At 40.5% G+C, this 17,366-nt stretch overlaps 1 protein-coding gene and 1 pseudogene across 2 annotated transcripts in view; both read right to left on the reverse strand.

The window, feature by feature from the left end:
- The window catches only part of Sos2 (SOS Ras/Rho guanine nucleotide exchange factor 2), an 87,343-nt gene that overhangs the window by 65,199 nt on the left and 4,778 nt on the right, over positions 1–17,366 (reverse strand). For both annotated transcript variants that reach the window (XM_021201768.2, XM_021201767.2), the window contains exon 2: positions 3,297–3,422. In XM_021201768.2, coding sequence (XP_021057427.1) covers positions 3,297–3,422 — 126 coding nt within the window. The remainder of the gene's footprint in view (positions 1–3,296; positions 3,423–17,366) is intronic.
- Positions 15,672–16,598, reverse strand: LOC110324604 (annotated as a pseudogene).

Raw genomic sequence — 17,366 nt, forward strand, 5'->3', positions numbered from 1 at the left:
CTCTTCCAGGGGTGCTGAGTTCAGTTCCCAGCAACCACATGGTAGCTCACAACCATCTGTTATGGGATCTGATGCCCTCTTCTGGTGTGTCTGAAGAGAGCAAAAATAAATAAAATAAGGCCAGAGCAAGCGGGGCTGGAGAGAGCAGGACCAGAAAAAAATAAAAAGAAGATAAATAAAAATTTAAAAAAAGAAAAGAAATGAGATCAGAGGTCATGTATGTTATACTCTGAAAGAATCTGTAAATATGTTCTGAGCCTGTAAGTGAGGCTAAATTTTAAAATAACTTCGTAGAGTAAATTTCAAAATAGCATAGCATTCATATTGTGACACAGTTGTTACTGGCATGTTTTAGTCCGGTTTACAATGAAGATCCAGAGCAAAATGGGAGTAGAAAGACTGGAAAAATGTGCAGTTTGATCAAAAAGGAATGCTTTAAAATTTCAAACATGCAAGATTTGGTTGTTTAAAGATGAGTGATGTGGTGAGATGGCTCAGTTAAGAGCACTAGCAGCTCTAGCAGTGGATCAGGGTTTGAATCCCAGAGCAAACAGGGCAGTGAACTACCATCAGTGACTCAAGTGCTAGGGGGTCCAAGGCCGCTGGCGCTTGTGGCCACACTAAGCATGCATGTAGTACACAGACATACATGCAAGCCAAACATCCATACACATAAAATAAAATAAATAAATCTTTTATGAAAAAGTAGTGACATTAAAAACACAAACTAATAAAAACTTCAAGCCCAGTCTGCCTGTTCATACTTGTAATTCTAGCACTTGAGAGGAGGAGGCAGGAGGATCAGGATTGAGGCTACATAGTAAGTTCAAGACTAGCCTGTCGAAACAGCTGCCTTACTACCACTCCACATCACAAAAGGAAATCAAGTCCTCTATACCTTAGCAACAGGATAGACGACCTAAGGAATCTAGGAATTAACCAGATTCTACCCGCCGCAGGATCAGAGTACAGAGGGTTTAATTCATTTAAAAGACAGGAGCTGTGCTCGAGAGATGGCTCAGTGGTTAAGAGCACTGACTGCTCATCCAGAGGTCCTGAGTTCAATTCCCAGCAACCACATGGTAGCTCACAACCATCTGTAATGGGATCTGATGCCCTCTTCTGGTGTGTCTGAAGAGAGCAATGGTGGTGTACTCATATGCATAAAACAAATAAATAAATCTTAAAAAAAAAAAAAAAAAAAGACAGGCGCCCACCCAGCCATCTGGAAAAGTGCTTTTTAGCGTCAATTGGTTGGGTACCCAGAACTGCTGCTGCTGTGGTCTTAGCCTAGCCACGGATCAAGTTTGTGGCAGTTCAGTCTTGTCCATATGGTACTGGGTTTGTGGGCATGCAAATATAAGAGTAATGAGCGTCATGTAGGCTTGCAAGGAGATTTCAAAGAAGGCAACAGGTGGCAGGGTCAGGAACCCTGCAGGAAGCCCCTGAGGCAAAGAGCTCAGGGACTGCAATGTAGATATCAGGATGCTGAAAACACCGGGTATATGGACTATATCCTATGTTAAGCTTCAGAAAGAGAAGTCATGTCAGGTCTAGGTGGCAAGGCCACAGGAGCTGCCCAAGTCTCTTGGACCTCCCATGTCAGTATCACTTGCCCTGGAGCTAGAACCAGAGCTACAATACTGTCTTCCCTGCTGGGCTCCAGTCTCACTGCACTCCTGTCATACTTTTCTACAACCCCACTTGCCCCTTCTGCAATGGAACTGTTCACCCCGCGCCACTGCATATTGGAAGTAATTTTCTTTTTTATTTTTCAGAGGGTCACAGCTAAGAGACTGCTCTGATCTTATTGAAAACTTTGGCCTTACACTTATGAACAATGTTAGAACTGTTCAGAATTTTGGAAACTGGAGATAGATAAGATGCATTTTGTATTATGAGATGGCAATGAATCTTTGGGCAAGGGGAATTTAATCATGAAATATCTTTCACAGGCTCATGTATAAAAGTGCTTGTTAATGCACGGTGGTGCTATTGTGGGAGATTCTGTATACATTAGGGAATAGAGGCAAGTTGGAGAAAGTGGGTCAAAAACCAGACATGTGCTTTTAATGCTTATCCATGGTCCCCAGCCATGCCCACACTCTGGCCTGTCTACTGTGAGCCCAGTCATGCCAACAGTTAGACACAGAAGTAACTTTGGTAGAAACTGTCCAACAATTTTGCATAGCTGTTATAGAATTGGCACTTCCAACTGTAAAGTTCTATACAGTCTACACTCTTGCCTGTGAGCAGTTTAACTACCACCACTTTTTTTGCACTTTTTCACTTTTTGTGGTTAGGAAAGAAGTTCATTATGATTTGAATTTTCATTTTTCAGGTAGCATCTGAGCTTCAGAAACTTTTCATGTGCTTATAGACAATTAGCATGTCTTCTTTTTAAAAGTTTCTATTCAAAAACTTTGCAAATCTGGGGAAGGAAGCAACTTGCATTGTATTTAAAGTTCAAGCTAACCCCAAATTAGAGCTCCTCCTCTCCAGCCTGTGAGTGCTGAGATTAGAGGCATGGTTGATACCTTTTTATTTTCTTAATTTTTAACCTTTGATAGTCACTGTGTTTTCAATTGTCTCTAAAAATGGGTTTGCTTAATTCCAAATTATGATCATATTCATCAGCACTTTCTCCTTTATAACTGCAGTTTTGTTTTGTTTCTTTAAAGGTTTATTTATTTTATGTATGTGAGTACACTGTAGCTGTCTTCAGACATACCAGAAGAGGGCATCAGATCTCATTACAGATGGTTGTGAGCCACCATGTGATTGCTGGGAATTGAACTCAGGACCTCTGGAAGAGTAGTCAGTGCTCTTAACCACTGAGCCATTTCTCCAGTCCCCATAACTGCAATTTTTATATGCGAGGTTATTAACTCTTGAGTTAACTTTTATATATCATAGGAGAAAAATTTTAAAGGCTTTTCATTCCATTTATCCACACTCATTTTTTTTCTAAAAACTTTCATTTTCTTTTTTTTTTTTTAAATATTTATTTATTATATGTAAGTACACTGTTGCTGTCTTCAGACACTCCAGAAGAGGGCGGCAGATTTGAACTCAGGACCTTTGGAAGAGCAGTCAGTGCTCTTAACCACTGAGCCATCTCTCCAGCCCAACTTTCATTTTCTTAATGAACTGAGTTGATATATTTCTTGAAAATGAACTAAACATATATATCACACACAATTTCAGTGGTTTTAGTTTCCATAGAAATTTAGAATGACAAAGATACCGATCTAAAAATTAATCTCATGGGTTCTAAGTGATATAATAATATTTACCTCAACATCTTGAATAGTCCTTGGTTGAGCCATGCATAGTTTATTAAGCAGCTGAAAAATCAGTTCTTCAATATAATAGAGAGACTCTTCATTAGCTGACAGGGTGGGATGTACTTGCTCCTGAACCTTGAAAAGAAAAATTTTCAGTTAAGGCACTGGTAAAACCATGAAATGAACAAAATCAGTAAGAATTCTACATGCAGTTAATATTTTACTAAATCATTATATACCGCCATAAATATTTTTAAAGCAAAATTGTACAAGTAACTGGAGGAGTAGCTAAGTATGGAGGACACTTGTTGCTCTTGCAGAAGACAAAAGTTAGGCTCCCAGCACCAATATGGCCACTCAAAACTGTGACTCCAGATCCAGGGTGTCCAACGTCCTGCTCGAGCCTATTTGGGCATTGCATGCATGTGGTGCACAGACATACATGCAGGCAAAACACACATACACATAAAATGAAGATATAATTCAAAAAAGTTTTAAGTAAAAAGAAAAACAATTTGTTGGTCTGTATTCATTTTTCTTAACCCTTCTTTAAACTTTTTTAAATTCTGAGAATCTGTAGAAAGTTCACTACTAGTAAAAAGTACATATTTAAGGCTGAGGAGACAGTTTTCAATAAAGTGCTTGTTTTGCATACATGAGAACCTGAGCTCCATCCCCACAATCCATGTAAAAGCTGGGCAGGATGGCACATGCCCACAATCATAGACCTGAAGCTGACCAGTCACTTGGGTTCCCAGGCCAATCAGTCTAGACTATTTGGTGAGCTTTAAGCCACAGAGAGACCCTGCCTCAAAAAGCAAGATGGGGAGTGATGATTAAGACTGACCTCTGGCCGGGTATGGTGGCGCACACCTTTAGTCCCAGCACTCGGGAGGCAGAGGCAGATGGATTTCTGAGTTCGAGGCCAGCCTGGTCTACAAAATGAGTTCCAGGACAGCCAGGGCTATACAGAGAAAACCTGTCTCGAAGAACCTCCCCCCCCCCAAAAAAAAAAAAAGACTGGGCTCCACATGCACACACATGCACCCACACATATAAATACACACCCACCCATGCACGCGCACACACCCACACCAACCTACACATCCACCCATGCACAAACACATAATGACAAAGCATACTTCCATAAACTATTAGATACAATTTTAGAGGAATCATAGATATCTTTAGTCCACCTAAAGTATTCACTAGAAGACAGAAAACTAGCTCCAAGTTCCAGTGACAGACAGAGACACTTTGGAAAGCATGCATTAGAGTCAGTCAGAAGCAGGTCGCACTCAGCCTTCGCAATGCTTGTGCTCCCTAATGCCACTACGCAACAATGCTGAGCTCCTACAGTTTTTTTACCTAAAGCCACAACCAGTAATTTATCCTAATAATCCACTGTTGCTGAATATGAAAAAACACAGTAAGTAACAGTTATACCTACATATTGCAAATAGTTGTTAAAAAAAAACTAGGTACTGCTGTAACGTTTTATGCCACAGTATTAAAGGGTATCAGTATCAGTACCAGGAACACACAAAACAAAAACCTTAAATATCCTCAAAATTATTTTTAAAAAATGGTCAGTAATTAAAAAGCTTTTCCACAAAGAAATCAGCATGAGATAATTTGATTAGCAAAATTTAGCATGAAGATTTTCCTTACATGTGGAGTAGATGACTCCTGAAAATTATCAAGGCATAAACTAGTGTACTGCTTCCTCTTTTTTTTTTTTTTTTTTTAAAGATTTATTTATTATATGTAAGTACACTGTAGCTGTCTTCAGACACTCCAGAAGAGGGCGTCAGATCTCGTTATGGATGGTTATGAGCCACCATGTGGTTGCTGGGATTTGAACTCTGGACCTTTGGAAGAGCAGTCGGGTGCTCTTACCCACTGAGCCATCTCACCAGCCCGTACTGCTTCCTCTTATATCCTCTAAGTCTGTGGGGTCCGTGGAGAAGCTCTTCCTTCACCCCTCATTATATGTGTGTCTTCATTCTTTTTTGAGCAATATGTCGGGGAACTACCAACTTTTTTAATCTTTTCAAGGACCAAGTCCTGACTTTCTTAATCCTTTCTCTTCTCTTTCTGTTTGACTGTATTCTGCATTTTGGTTCTACTGACTTTTTGAGATGGCTATTTACATGACTGATTCTCATTCTTTAAATTGTGTACACTATAAAATCTACCTTTAAGGAAACTAAGATTTTTAATGAATTTTCATAATCAAACTAATTCCTAGTTCTTAATGTTTTTAATATACTTTAGAATACAGGAGCTATTTCAGAATTCCTAAACACAGGGATTTTGTTTTGATTTTGAAGGTAAGTACCCCGTCAGTCCAGACTGACCCAGACCCCGTCCCTCAGCCTCCTAAGCGCTGGCATTTACAGGGCTGTACTATCATGCCTGGATTATACATGGGTTGTTAAGATGTTTTGCATTGGGTTTTACAATAATTGCATGTGGTATAAAAAACAAAACCATACTTCGTGAGATTCAGGGATGGATCTAGCACATTGACCGAGTGCTTGCCTGGTATATTCAAGGCTTTGAGTTTGTTACTCAGAAGCATAAAAGAACGAATACCACATAACAACTTGATAATTCCAGGGTTTTTTTTAATTTGTTGAGAACACAGTCCACTATAGTTAACATCACTGACAAACTGTCAAGCATTTAAAGAAGAAATACAACAATCTGAAGCAAACTCAATCAGAAAGAAAAAAAAAAAAAGACTGACAGACATATTTTGAGATTGGCCTAGACAAACAAAAGATGAAAATAATACGCCATTTCCCTCACGAACCCAGAAAGGAAAGCCAAAATAAAATAGCAGCTACCTAAATTCCACTATACAGACAGACAGACAGATGGACGGACAGATACATGCGCACGTGTATACACACACCACCACCAACATAAACAAGTTTGGTTTCTCCTAGATGGCTAAGATTCCTTCCAGTGTGGGGAGGAGGCAGATATGGAGCCTGCAATGGCAACATCCTGTAGCCAAGTGGGACTTCTGGTGGAGGGAGGGGGACATCAACTCACCCACAAAACCTTCACATTTGTCCTGCCTACAAGATGCACACAGCTAAAGATGGAGCAGAGACTGAGGGAACAGCCAACCAATGTCTGGTCCAACTTGAGACCCATCCCATGGGAGACAGCTAACCCCTAAACTATTAATGATTCTCTGCTATGCTTGCAGACAGGAACCTAGCATGACTGTCTCCTGAGAGGCTTCATCCAGCAGATGCAGACCCACAGCCAAACATCAGGTGGAGCTTGGGGAGTCTTAGGGAAGAGTGGGGGATAGAAATGAGCAAGCTGGAGGAATCAACAGCACAAGAAGACTACAGAGTCTACTAACCTGGGCCCATGGGGGCTCACAGAGACTGAACCACCAACCAAAGAACAATCAGGGGCTGGACCTAGGCACCCTACACATTTGGAGCATATGCAGTTTGGTCTTCATGTGGATCCCCTAACTACTGGAGCTGGGGCTGTCTCTGACTCTGTTGCCTGCCATTTGATCTCCTTTCCTAACTGGAATGCCTATTTGTGCCTCAGTGGGAGAGGATGTGCTTAGTCCTCCAGAGACTGGCTGGGTAGGACTCAAGGAAGGCTTCTCCTCTGAAGAGATATGGAGGGAGTAATGGAGGAGGAATTTGTTAGGGTGGGACTGGGAATAGACGAGGGACTGAGGCTGTGATCGGGATATAAGGGGAACAAATTAATTAATGGAAAAATCATTGGTTTGATGCGGGAATATCAAGTAACATAATTTATCATGTTAACATATTAAAAGAAAAATTATAACTATCTTAATAGATGTAAAAAAGGATCTGAAAACAAATCTAATATTCATTCATGATAAAACTTTTCCAAGTGTTTCCTTAATTTAATGGAAAATTTTTATTTTGGAAGAGATAGCTAAAAGAATACTATAATAAAATCATAGTTATGATAAAATAATGAAAGCTTGCCTCTGGGGTCAAGAGGAGGACAAGGCAAGGCTATCGGTTGCTTGCACAAACTGATGGTAAGACCCTACTGCTGAAGACGACACCTGTAACAACTAACAGAACGGTGACTTTAAGCTCACCTGTGACAGCTAACAGAACGGTGACTTTAAGCTCACCTGTGACAGCTAACAGAACGGTGACTTTAAGCTGGTGCCTATCTAGAGTCTTCACCCTTACTGACTAGTGTTCTTGGTACTGGGAGATACTGGGCACACGACCAAAGGGAAAAGGTAGACAGCAACCCAGACACAACCCTGTCCACCTAGTGGTGACCTGCCCTGGTACAATAACAGCCTGTGGAAGTAAGCAATCACTACCTGACTGGAGTTAAGGCTCACTCCGTGAGATGGAACACATCTTTGACACTGCTCGGGTGTCTGAGAACCTAGGAGAAAACCAAATACTACAGTTCTACTAAAGGAACATAGCAATACATGACTCCTAATGACATTCTGCTATACTCATAAATCAGTGCCTTGCTCAGCCATCATCAAATGGGAACAAACGCAGAGACCCACAATGGGACACTGCACAGAGTAAGAGTTATTGGAACACTCAGTCTTAAATGGGGTGTCTCCATTAAATCCCTCCCCTCAGGGTTCAGGGAACCCTGCAGAACAGGACTTCGGGAAGAGCAGTCAGTGCTTGTAACCTCTGAGCCATCTCTCCAACCCCACTTTTTGTATTTTTTCTTTTGAGACACTGTCTCATTAAGCTACCCAGACTGGCTTGGACCCCAAACAGGCCTCAAACCTATGGTCTTTCTAGCGTGGCATCCTGAGCAGTCAGGATTACAGGCCACTACATGTGAGTTGACAGTTTCTTGGAAGCTAACTGATCCAATTACTCTTTGGTAATTATCCACAACCTGTACACAAAATACTTATAGACCTTAAAATCTAAAAGTACTATAGTACATCTGCACACGGGAATGCGACTGAACATTGACATGTAAGAAACTATCAACATTTCAACAACATAAATAACTCTTAAAACAATTGCACCTAGTGAAGAAAGTCAACTTACTCCTCCAAAAGAAGTATCTATTAGCATAAAACTCTAGAAATGAAGTCTACAGGGAGGGCAGATCAGGGCCTACTGGGGGATGGGCAGCGGCAAGGGGAGGGGAGGGAAGGAAAGGGAAGTATAGTCAGAAGGAAATTCTGGATCTGAAAGACACAATACACTGTTTTATTTTTTTCTTTGATAAGGACTCCCTTCTAGCCCAGGCTAGTCTAGAACTAGTTTTGTAGCCCAGGTTAGTCTTGAACTATAATTCTCCTGCTTTTGACGCCTAAATGCTGGACTATAAGTCTGTGCCATCATTCTCAACTCTTGTTCACCAAGTTGTGGTTTCACTGATATATACAGATTAGAAGAACTTACCAAACTATATACTTTAAAGATTTTATTTATTTATTATATGTAAGTACACTGTAGCTGTCTTCAGACACTCCAGAAGAGGGCGTCAGATCTTGTTATGGATGGTTGTGAGCCACCATGTGGTTGCTGGGATTTGAACTCTGGACCTTCGGAAGAGCAGTTGGGTGCTCTTACCCACTGAGCCATCTCACCAGCCCCAAACTATATACTTTAAATATCTGCAGCTTTATTATGCAATCAGCAAAGCTGTTAAAGAATGTAATATTTGGGGGAACATTCTCCTGATCAGGGTAGACAATCAAGAACCGCTTTTATTCCTAACATACAGGTAACTCATACCATGCTATTAAAGCTATACTTCTTTCCATAAAGAACTCCAATCACTTGCTAAATAGATTCAGAGCATTCATGGCCCCACTGAAATTATTTGGAGATGGGGCGGGGGGATTATGAACTTTATAAAAATTTGGTTTCATTGCATTATCTGTAATGTAATGTGGGGGGAGGAGAGATGGGGAAAGAGCAGAAGAAGAAGGGAGAAACTGCTCCTCTATAACTGCATCCACAAAGGAAGAAACTGCTCCCCTATAACTGCATCCACAAAGGAAGAAACTGCTCCCCTGTAACAGCATCCACAGAAGAATTTCTACTTATGCCCTATTTCCGCTGTCTATTAACAGCCTCTTCTTAAAGTCTATCTCTTAATCAGGTACCTTCTTGACTCTAAATGTACTGGTTTATTTAAAATGAAGATAAGTAGACGCTAGCAATATGATTCTATTTGATTTTATAATAGGAGAGGGCTTACCATAAAGTAATCAAATGAGAAAGACTATCAATTGAATCTAAAACTTTTGTTATTAACAATTTCCTGAATAGAACTTCATATAAGCTATAAACAGCTTTTCATAAAGGTAGTCTATAAATCAAGACAGCACAAGATAGCAGGGTATGTGAACTCAGTATTCTCCACAGAGCATAAAATACTTAAACACTTATGTCATGACTGTTGGCAGGGTTAGGAAAAACTAGCATAAAACTTAAATCAAAACCGGGCAGTGGTGGCGCACACCTTTAATCCTGGCACTTGGGAGGCAGAGCCAGCCAGGCAGATTTCTGAGTTCAAGGCCAGCCTGGTCTACAGAGTGAGATCCAGGACAGTCATGGCTACACAGAGAAACCCTGTCTGGGAAAAAAAAAAACAAAAAACAAAACAAAAACAAAAACAAAAACAAAACAAACTTGAGTCAAAACTACAGGTATTTTAGAAAAAGACAAAAAGTAAAAGGTCTTTTCCTCTTTAAAAATTCTATATATTTTTTGTATTGATTTCACAATCTCACTAGTAAATGAGCTACAATGAACACCAAATATCTAACAAAAAATTTTAAGAGAAAACATTTTTTTAAAGTATTAGGTTGAAACCATGGCTCAGTGAATAAGAACACTTGCTGTTCAATAATGAACTCCTGAGCTCTAATCCCTAGAACTTAGGTAAAAAGCCAGGTGTGGCTGGATATACCTGTAAGCCCAGAACTGTGTGGAAAGACACAGGAGAATCCCAGGCTGAAGACTGTATTAATGCCTGGTGCCCAACTGTCAGCAAAGCCTCCCATTCAGTAGAGATGCTGGGTCTCAAGGGAAGAAGGTGGAGAGTGGTTGAGAATGATATTCAACATCCTTCTCTATCTCTGCATGGATGCATGCACTTGCATTTACATGTCTGTACAACACACACCAACACACACATCAAAAGACCACAATTATTAGATTTGTTTCATTTAATCAAAATTTAGAAATTTCTAGGCTAAACACCCACCATTCATATCCATCATCATAGTACCTAAACTAAACTACTACATGGACCACTTTTTGTCTATTTGTAGTTCTGGGCATTGAACCCAAGGCCATGTTCAAGTGAGACAAGCACTCCTCCCTGCAGCTAAGTCCTAGTCCTGTTGCTCCGTCTCATGTTCTGACATTCACATTGTCTTCACCCTAGGAGGTTGTGCTCACCCAGGGTAAGCTCCCTTTTGATTAACTCAGGGTCAGCTCATTAGTCATGGAGTCACCTTTTTCAGGTTTGGTTTTGGTTTTGGTTTTGTATGTCACATGAAGGCAGGAGGAAACTACGAAGGTTAAAAGAGGGCACTGGATTTCTGGAGCTGGAGTTAGAGATGGTTGAGAGCTGCCCCACGCGGGGTGCTGAGAAATGAGTCATCTCTCTAGCTCCGCCTTTGCCATATTTTGTACCCTGCTCAGAGATTTGCCATCTTGCTGTATTAACAATGCCTGAAGGAGTCAAGATGGCTTCCTGCAATGGAAGAAGGGAAGGATCAGAAAAGAAACAAAACCAAAGGGAAGGTACCTGAGGGAAGGAACTACAGGGTTCCACAGAGGCTCCAACCTGTTCCGCCCTGGGAAGCACTCTGTGAGAACAGAAAGGAGTCTGAATGCTGGAGCCCATGCCCCAGGAATCTCTGGCTCAGCCCATGCCCCAGGAATCCCCGGCTTGGTAGTTGTACAAATGGGAATGAAAGACCTAGACTGTAAAAGTGTTTTTCTTAAGTTCACATGTGGTATCTTCTCCCATAAAGAAATGTTTAAAGTAAATTTTAATCATCCCAGTTCATTTTGTCTTATTCAAATTTAGCATTTTCTTGCTAAAAGATGATGTTTAGTATGAAACAAATATACTGTATTGATTAGAAAATTGCAAAATATTTATAAAGTGTTTATACTGGTTTCAGGATAGTCCCCCTAAATCACCAAGGGGCAATAAAGGGAGAAGAACCAGCACAAGATCAGGCACAGTGGTAGGCACACCTTTAACCCTCAGCATTCAGGAGGCTGAGGCACAGACTGGAGCTCAAGGCCAGACTGGCCACAACAAAACTGTCTCAAAAGGGTCATGAGGCGGGTGATGATGATTGTCTTACTGTTACGCTCCAGAGGAGTTGACCATTCATAAATGTATCATGAGTGGCTAGACTTTAAGGAACAAGACTTTGCCTCTGATGCCTACTACCTAGCAACAGGTTATTTAAAGTACCTGCTGTGAGGTACTAGCTGTGAATTGACTTGACTATGGAATAGGACTCAAAAACAGAAATTTAAGTTTGAGTTGAGCTTACTAAAACAAATACTATTTTAAAAAGAACATGGTGGGGCTGGTGAGATGGCTCAGCAGCTAAGAGCACCTGACTGTTCTTCCAAAGGTCCTGAGTTCAAATCCCAGCAACCACATGGTGGCTCACAATCATCTGTAACAAGATCTGACGCCCTCTTCTGGAGTGTCTGAAGACAGCTACAGTGTACTTACATATAATAAATAAATAAATCTTAAAAAAAAAAAAAAAAAAAGAACATGCTAGGAAAAAATGCATTTTATCAATAACTATTACCTTAACTAAGGCACACTTAAAAGTTTTGATTGCCTTGTTCTTTCTTGAATATATTAAACAAAGAACTTCTAAGTAGAAAAACTGAAAGGATAGTAATCATTGTCATGGCCTGTTTAGTAAAGACTGGAAAAGCTAGAAAATGAAAAGGCAAATGACTCTTAAAATCCAATAACATTATTTTCCAAGTAAAATGATCTTTGCTTTAAACAGAAACAAAGTCCTAAATGAGTAGCTAACGATTAAAAGCAACTTGATATTAGATTCATAGAATAGTTAGAAAAAACTATAGAATTTTGCATATAATTTTTAAAAAGTTAAAAGGCTAAGTTTACTTTTTGTTGCTTTTGTGTTGCTTTTGTTCATTTATATTAACTTTTGGAAGTTAACTTCTATATAAAAGAAAAGTGAGTTTTGTTTTATTGGAGGCAGGGTCTTCATATGTAGCCCTTGCTGGCTTTTGTACTTACTCTGCACTGGCCTTGAATTTGTGACAATCTTCCGACCTTAACTTTAACCGCTGGAATTACATGTGCTATCACAGGACTGGAGAAACGACTCAGCGGTTAAGAGCACTGATGCTCTTCCAAAGGACCAGAGCTCAATTCCCAGCACCCACGTGATGGTTCACTGTCTGTAGCATCAATCCTGGGAACCTAATCCCTCTTTCACCTCCATGGGCACCAGATAAAACACATATTAAATACATAAGAAATAAATAAACAAATACACACCACCGTATCGGCTCAAAACAAATGTTAGAGCTTTATGCTGATAGGAGAAAAAAATTAATTCAATATATATAGTTTTTTCTTTTACAAATAAGTATAAGAAGCAACCAAGGTCTTTCAAACATAAAAATATTACATGAGAACGGAATGATGTACATGCAGGATACAGAGTTCACAGAGAAAAGGCTGCCACAAAGTTTCCAACTGTTAAAGACTCACTTTGCCACCTTCATTTTAAAAGAATCACAGTGCACAGCAAATTACTTTGGCATTTACATTCCATTGGATACTTTAAAAGGCTTTAAAAAATACATTTATCTTATGTTTTGCCTGCACATATGTATGTGTACCTCATGCATGCCTTGTGCCCATGGATGTCAGAAGATGGCTTCAGATCTCTTGGAATTGGAGTTATTCATAGTTGTGAGCCACAATGTGAGTGCTAAGAAGTCAACTGGGGTCCATTGCAAGAACAACCAGTGTTTTGTTTTGGGGGGGGGGTTGTTTGTTTGTTTTTGAATGAGTGAGTCATCTCCATTAGAGTCTTTTTTAACTGACTAAACTATTTTACTTTAACACCATCAGTATTTATAATACAAAATTATACCCTCTGTAACTTGATTTTAACATGAAAAATGTTATACATCAACATAAAATGTGTAAATTCTCTTGGAGAAAATTCCCAATTTAAGAGGAAGAATCATGGAGACTCAAGAGAGATTAGATTCGAGCCTGATATGAGCCATAGGAGAGAATCACTATTGGGTTCTTAAGAATTGGCACAGGTTTAGAAAAGTAAGAAATCAAGACAGAAGACTGTAGAAGAGAGAGGCAGAAAGAGACAGAGAGAGGATGAGGCAGATAGAAAACAAGCCAGGAGTGTTTCAAGTTTTGAAAGATAAGAGGGGTTTTTTTGGTTTTAAAAAATGATTTGTAAGGCAAAAGAGACCAACCACCAAATACTGTGAATGGATCAACTGCAAAAGAACTAAAAAGTGTTTTATTAAGAGGTGTGCTAGGATTTATAAAGTGACAAATGATCTAATAAAGAGAACTAAAGACTTCTATATGGGCTGGGGATACATAGCAGTCTGTTGAGAAAGAAATGGGGAAGAGAGGGTCAAGGGAAGGAGAGAGGGAGGGAGGGAGGGAGGGAGGGAGGGAGGATAAAGAAGGCTTGACCAGTTAGGACTGACTACATGTTATTTTCACATGTTGCTGCACCTCTAAACATTCATTTGTGAATTTGGAATATGTAGCACATCATACATTTCAAAAAGCTTTCTATTAATTATCACATATTTTTATGAAAAGAAGTTTTGGTTGTTAATTTTTTTAACATGGCTATATGAAATAATTCTAAATCCATTAGTTCTATTAAAATTCCTCCCTTAGTCAAGTATGCAGCCTAATGTAGGATATAATCAAACTTCAAAACCCTTGAAAGAAAGGCCATGATTAATATAATAGACATATTTGATTTATGTCAAGTGGTTACACAGGTAATGCTTTAGATACTCAGCATAAAACATTTTAATGGAATATTATTGCTCCAAACATACCATACTAAAATTAAACTGATAACAGAAAGGGTTACTAAATCATGGCTGACAGGGAGCTAATGCACCAAGTTAAAGTGCGTTTCTGATGCTCAAGCAGCCTGGCTGAAGTCCTTGGGTCAGTCTGGGTCATTACTACTTTGGAATAATTCCAAACCATTCCCATGGCGTCTACTGTTCTAGTCAGCAGCTTTAGGAAGTCCAGAGCAGGCTCCATGTTAAAAATTTAAAACCATAGGCTCTCCATCAGTTTCTGAATTCATTCTATTTTTTTAAGTATACTTGACAGTTTAATGAGGTCATGAGGCATCCCCCAGGTTAATTTCTGTAGTAGGTTTTACATTCTAGTCACTGGGCTGCTACAGCTTACAGTCCACTTCTGTAGTGCTGCTCAAAGGCAGAAAGATATATGGTTACCCCTCAAAAAAATGAGCAAGGTAGGGCTTGGTACTGCCTAGGGACAGGGAAGCTTGTCAGGGCTGCACAAAAGTCGAGATTTCCAAGCACCACAGAAAAAAAAGGGGGTGGGGAGGAGAGAGAAGAGAAAGTCTGTTACAACAAAGGCTGTAGAACATGCTATCTGGATGGCCTGGATGAAACCCATACACCTAATTACCAGAACCCACCCACCTTCCCAGCCCGGAGTCTTTCAGTTTCTAGATAGTACTGGATGTTACAATGTATAAAAAAGATCCATGTTTTAGGCAAAATTAAGTATCTATGAAAACACCAGCCGTCTCTGCCTCCTTAGTCTTCTCAGATAGCAACCCCCTTCACCACCTTCGGGGACCCACTGAACTCAAACAGTGCTGCCAACACAGTAGCAGCTCTTCCACAGTCCTTACTCAGTATCCCAACTCTCCCTGAATTAATAAATATTCCTTGGACTATGCATTATACATCGGTGTGGAGGGCCACTCAGGCCATGGCTATAATTCTAATGTTTAACACTCCACCTCAAATTTTGCCACCTACACACAGTGAATGGTTGTGATAGTTGGGGCACCAGAGTGACAGCACACCGCCTCTCAGGTGAGGAGCTTATAGCAGAATGTCTCCGAATTGAGGACAGGAGATGGGCAGGTTGGGCCAGGTAAAGGATTTAGAATAATGCTGCTTAAGAGTGTGTACTGGAGATTACTATACTTTATTCTTAATCCAAGTCTTGAGTGACTGCATGTTCATGTAAAATACACTTCTACTTTAGAGGAGGGAGAGCAGTCTGTTAGGGAAGCATTTTCTTAAGGGAATATGATGGCATCTCTCTCAAAAGCAGTTTATTTTCTAAGTCTTTTTGGTGACACGGCTGTATTCTATCCCCACCTCCTTAATAGTGGGACGGGTGCTGGTGAACTCATCCTTACAAGGAACACCCTTGCAGGTTCCTCAGGATCTCCAAATGCCGTCAGTCCTTTAGAATATCAAAGTGGTGGGATTTGCTGGCCACCACCTTGGCAATGTGTTGGCTGCAGGTGCTAGGCAGTCTACTAATATCATCTCCTTGCCACCTAGAAATCTCCATGTGGAAAGCTCCATGTCCTCCTTGCTGTTCTCACCAACTTCCTGAGAGAGGGGGGAACTCAGCTCCTCCTCTAGTTCCTGCAGCATTTTTAGGAGCCCCCTCTCCAGTATGTCATTGGCCTCTGGCCTTGGGGTCTTGATATAAGCAGAGAAATTGACATGCTGCAGCGGTGGTCGACTCTGGGGGTTTGGGTGAAAGATTTAAGTACTTGGTGGGGGAGGCGGGATAAGACTTGTTCAAGAGATTCCTCAATCTTATTTACATCTGTTTTGACCTCGCTGTTGAAAGTTATAAACCGTGTGTGGATTCCTGGAGTCAAGTTCCGCAGGTTCACAGGCTTCCTTTTGAATTCAGTGGTTGTGACACTGAACATGGCTCCTTTGAGCCTAAGAATCATGAAGAGCCTCTGTGAAAGGGGGTGGTTTCCTATGCTTTCTCCATCTGCCAGCCTTGATGGGGAGCTGGATGAGGGCTCTTCGTCCTCCTCCTCCAGCCCTCGACAGTGATGACGAGCCATGGACAGTGCCGTGGTTGGCAGACCCGAGGCTGCAGATGAGGCTGTGGTTCTGGGACTGCCGGGACTGCAGTCCAGCCCTGCCTCCATCGTTGGCATCACCTCACATCTCCTGCGTACCTCGTTCCTGGACTTCACCTGCAAGTGTAATCTTTCCAAAACCCAGGTATGTCCAGGTTAATCTAACTGCTTTGCTGCAAGAGTGATGACCCTCCAGGACTTCCTATTCTCTGGTGAAAACCTTAACTTGATCTACATATAATCTGCATATGATCTCCTTCTCCTGGCTCAGAAGACAAGCCACTGCCTACCTTTTCCTTGCTGCGAGTCTTTTCTTCTGCTGTATTTTGTTAAATCGTATGATCTTTCAGAGAACTGCTTGCTAATTTGTCTGTCTCTCAGACCTCCCTACCACAGTTATTAGAACGCAAGCTTTATGACAGCAGGACCCTTCCTAGAGCTTCAATATCCACACTACTGCTGACACATAAGAGGCACTCAGTAAGTTACCTATGATCTCCAGAACTTTGCTTCCTCAAAGATGCCTTCTTGACTTGATTATATATCAGTGACACTAACTTTCTTTTCTCAAATCACTCTACAAATCTTCTGGAGAGAAAAGATCTGGTGTGTCTTCTAAAATGTACTCCAAGAAGCAGTGGTATGAAGCAAAACATCTGGAGCTTTCAGAATCTACAAATGCATTTCTTAACCTTCTTTTACCTTACCATACTCTATTAATTAACCCAGACATGTTCTCACATCATAAAGATCAAACTGTCACAGAGTAGGAGGTCAATATTTAACCCAAATCAAATTATACCTGGGAACTCTTGCTAGCTCTCTGTTATATTTAAAAAATATTGATAAGACAATATTTTCTAAGTCTAGCCTGATAAAACTATACAAAAAAGGTATCAATAATAGTA

This window comes from Mus pahari, chromosome 7, assembly GCF_900095145.1.
Source record: "Mus pahari chromosome 7, PAHARI_EIJ_v1.1, whole genome shotgun sequence".
In the NCBI taxonomy this organism is placed as follows: Eukaryota; Metazoa; Chordata; class Mammalia; order Rodentia; family Muridae; genus Mus; species Mus pahari.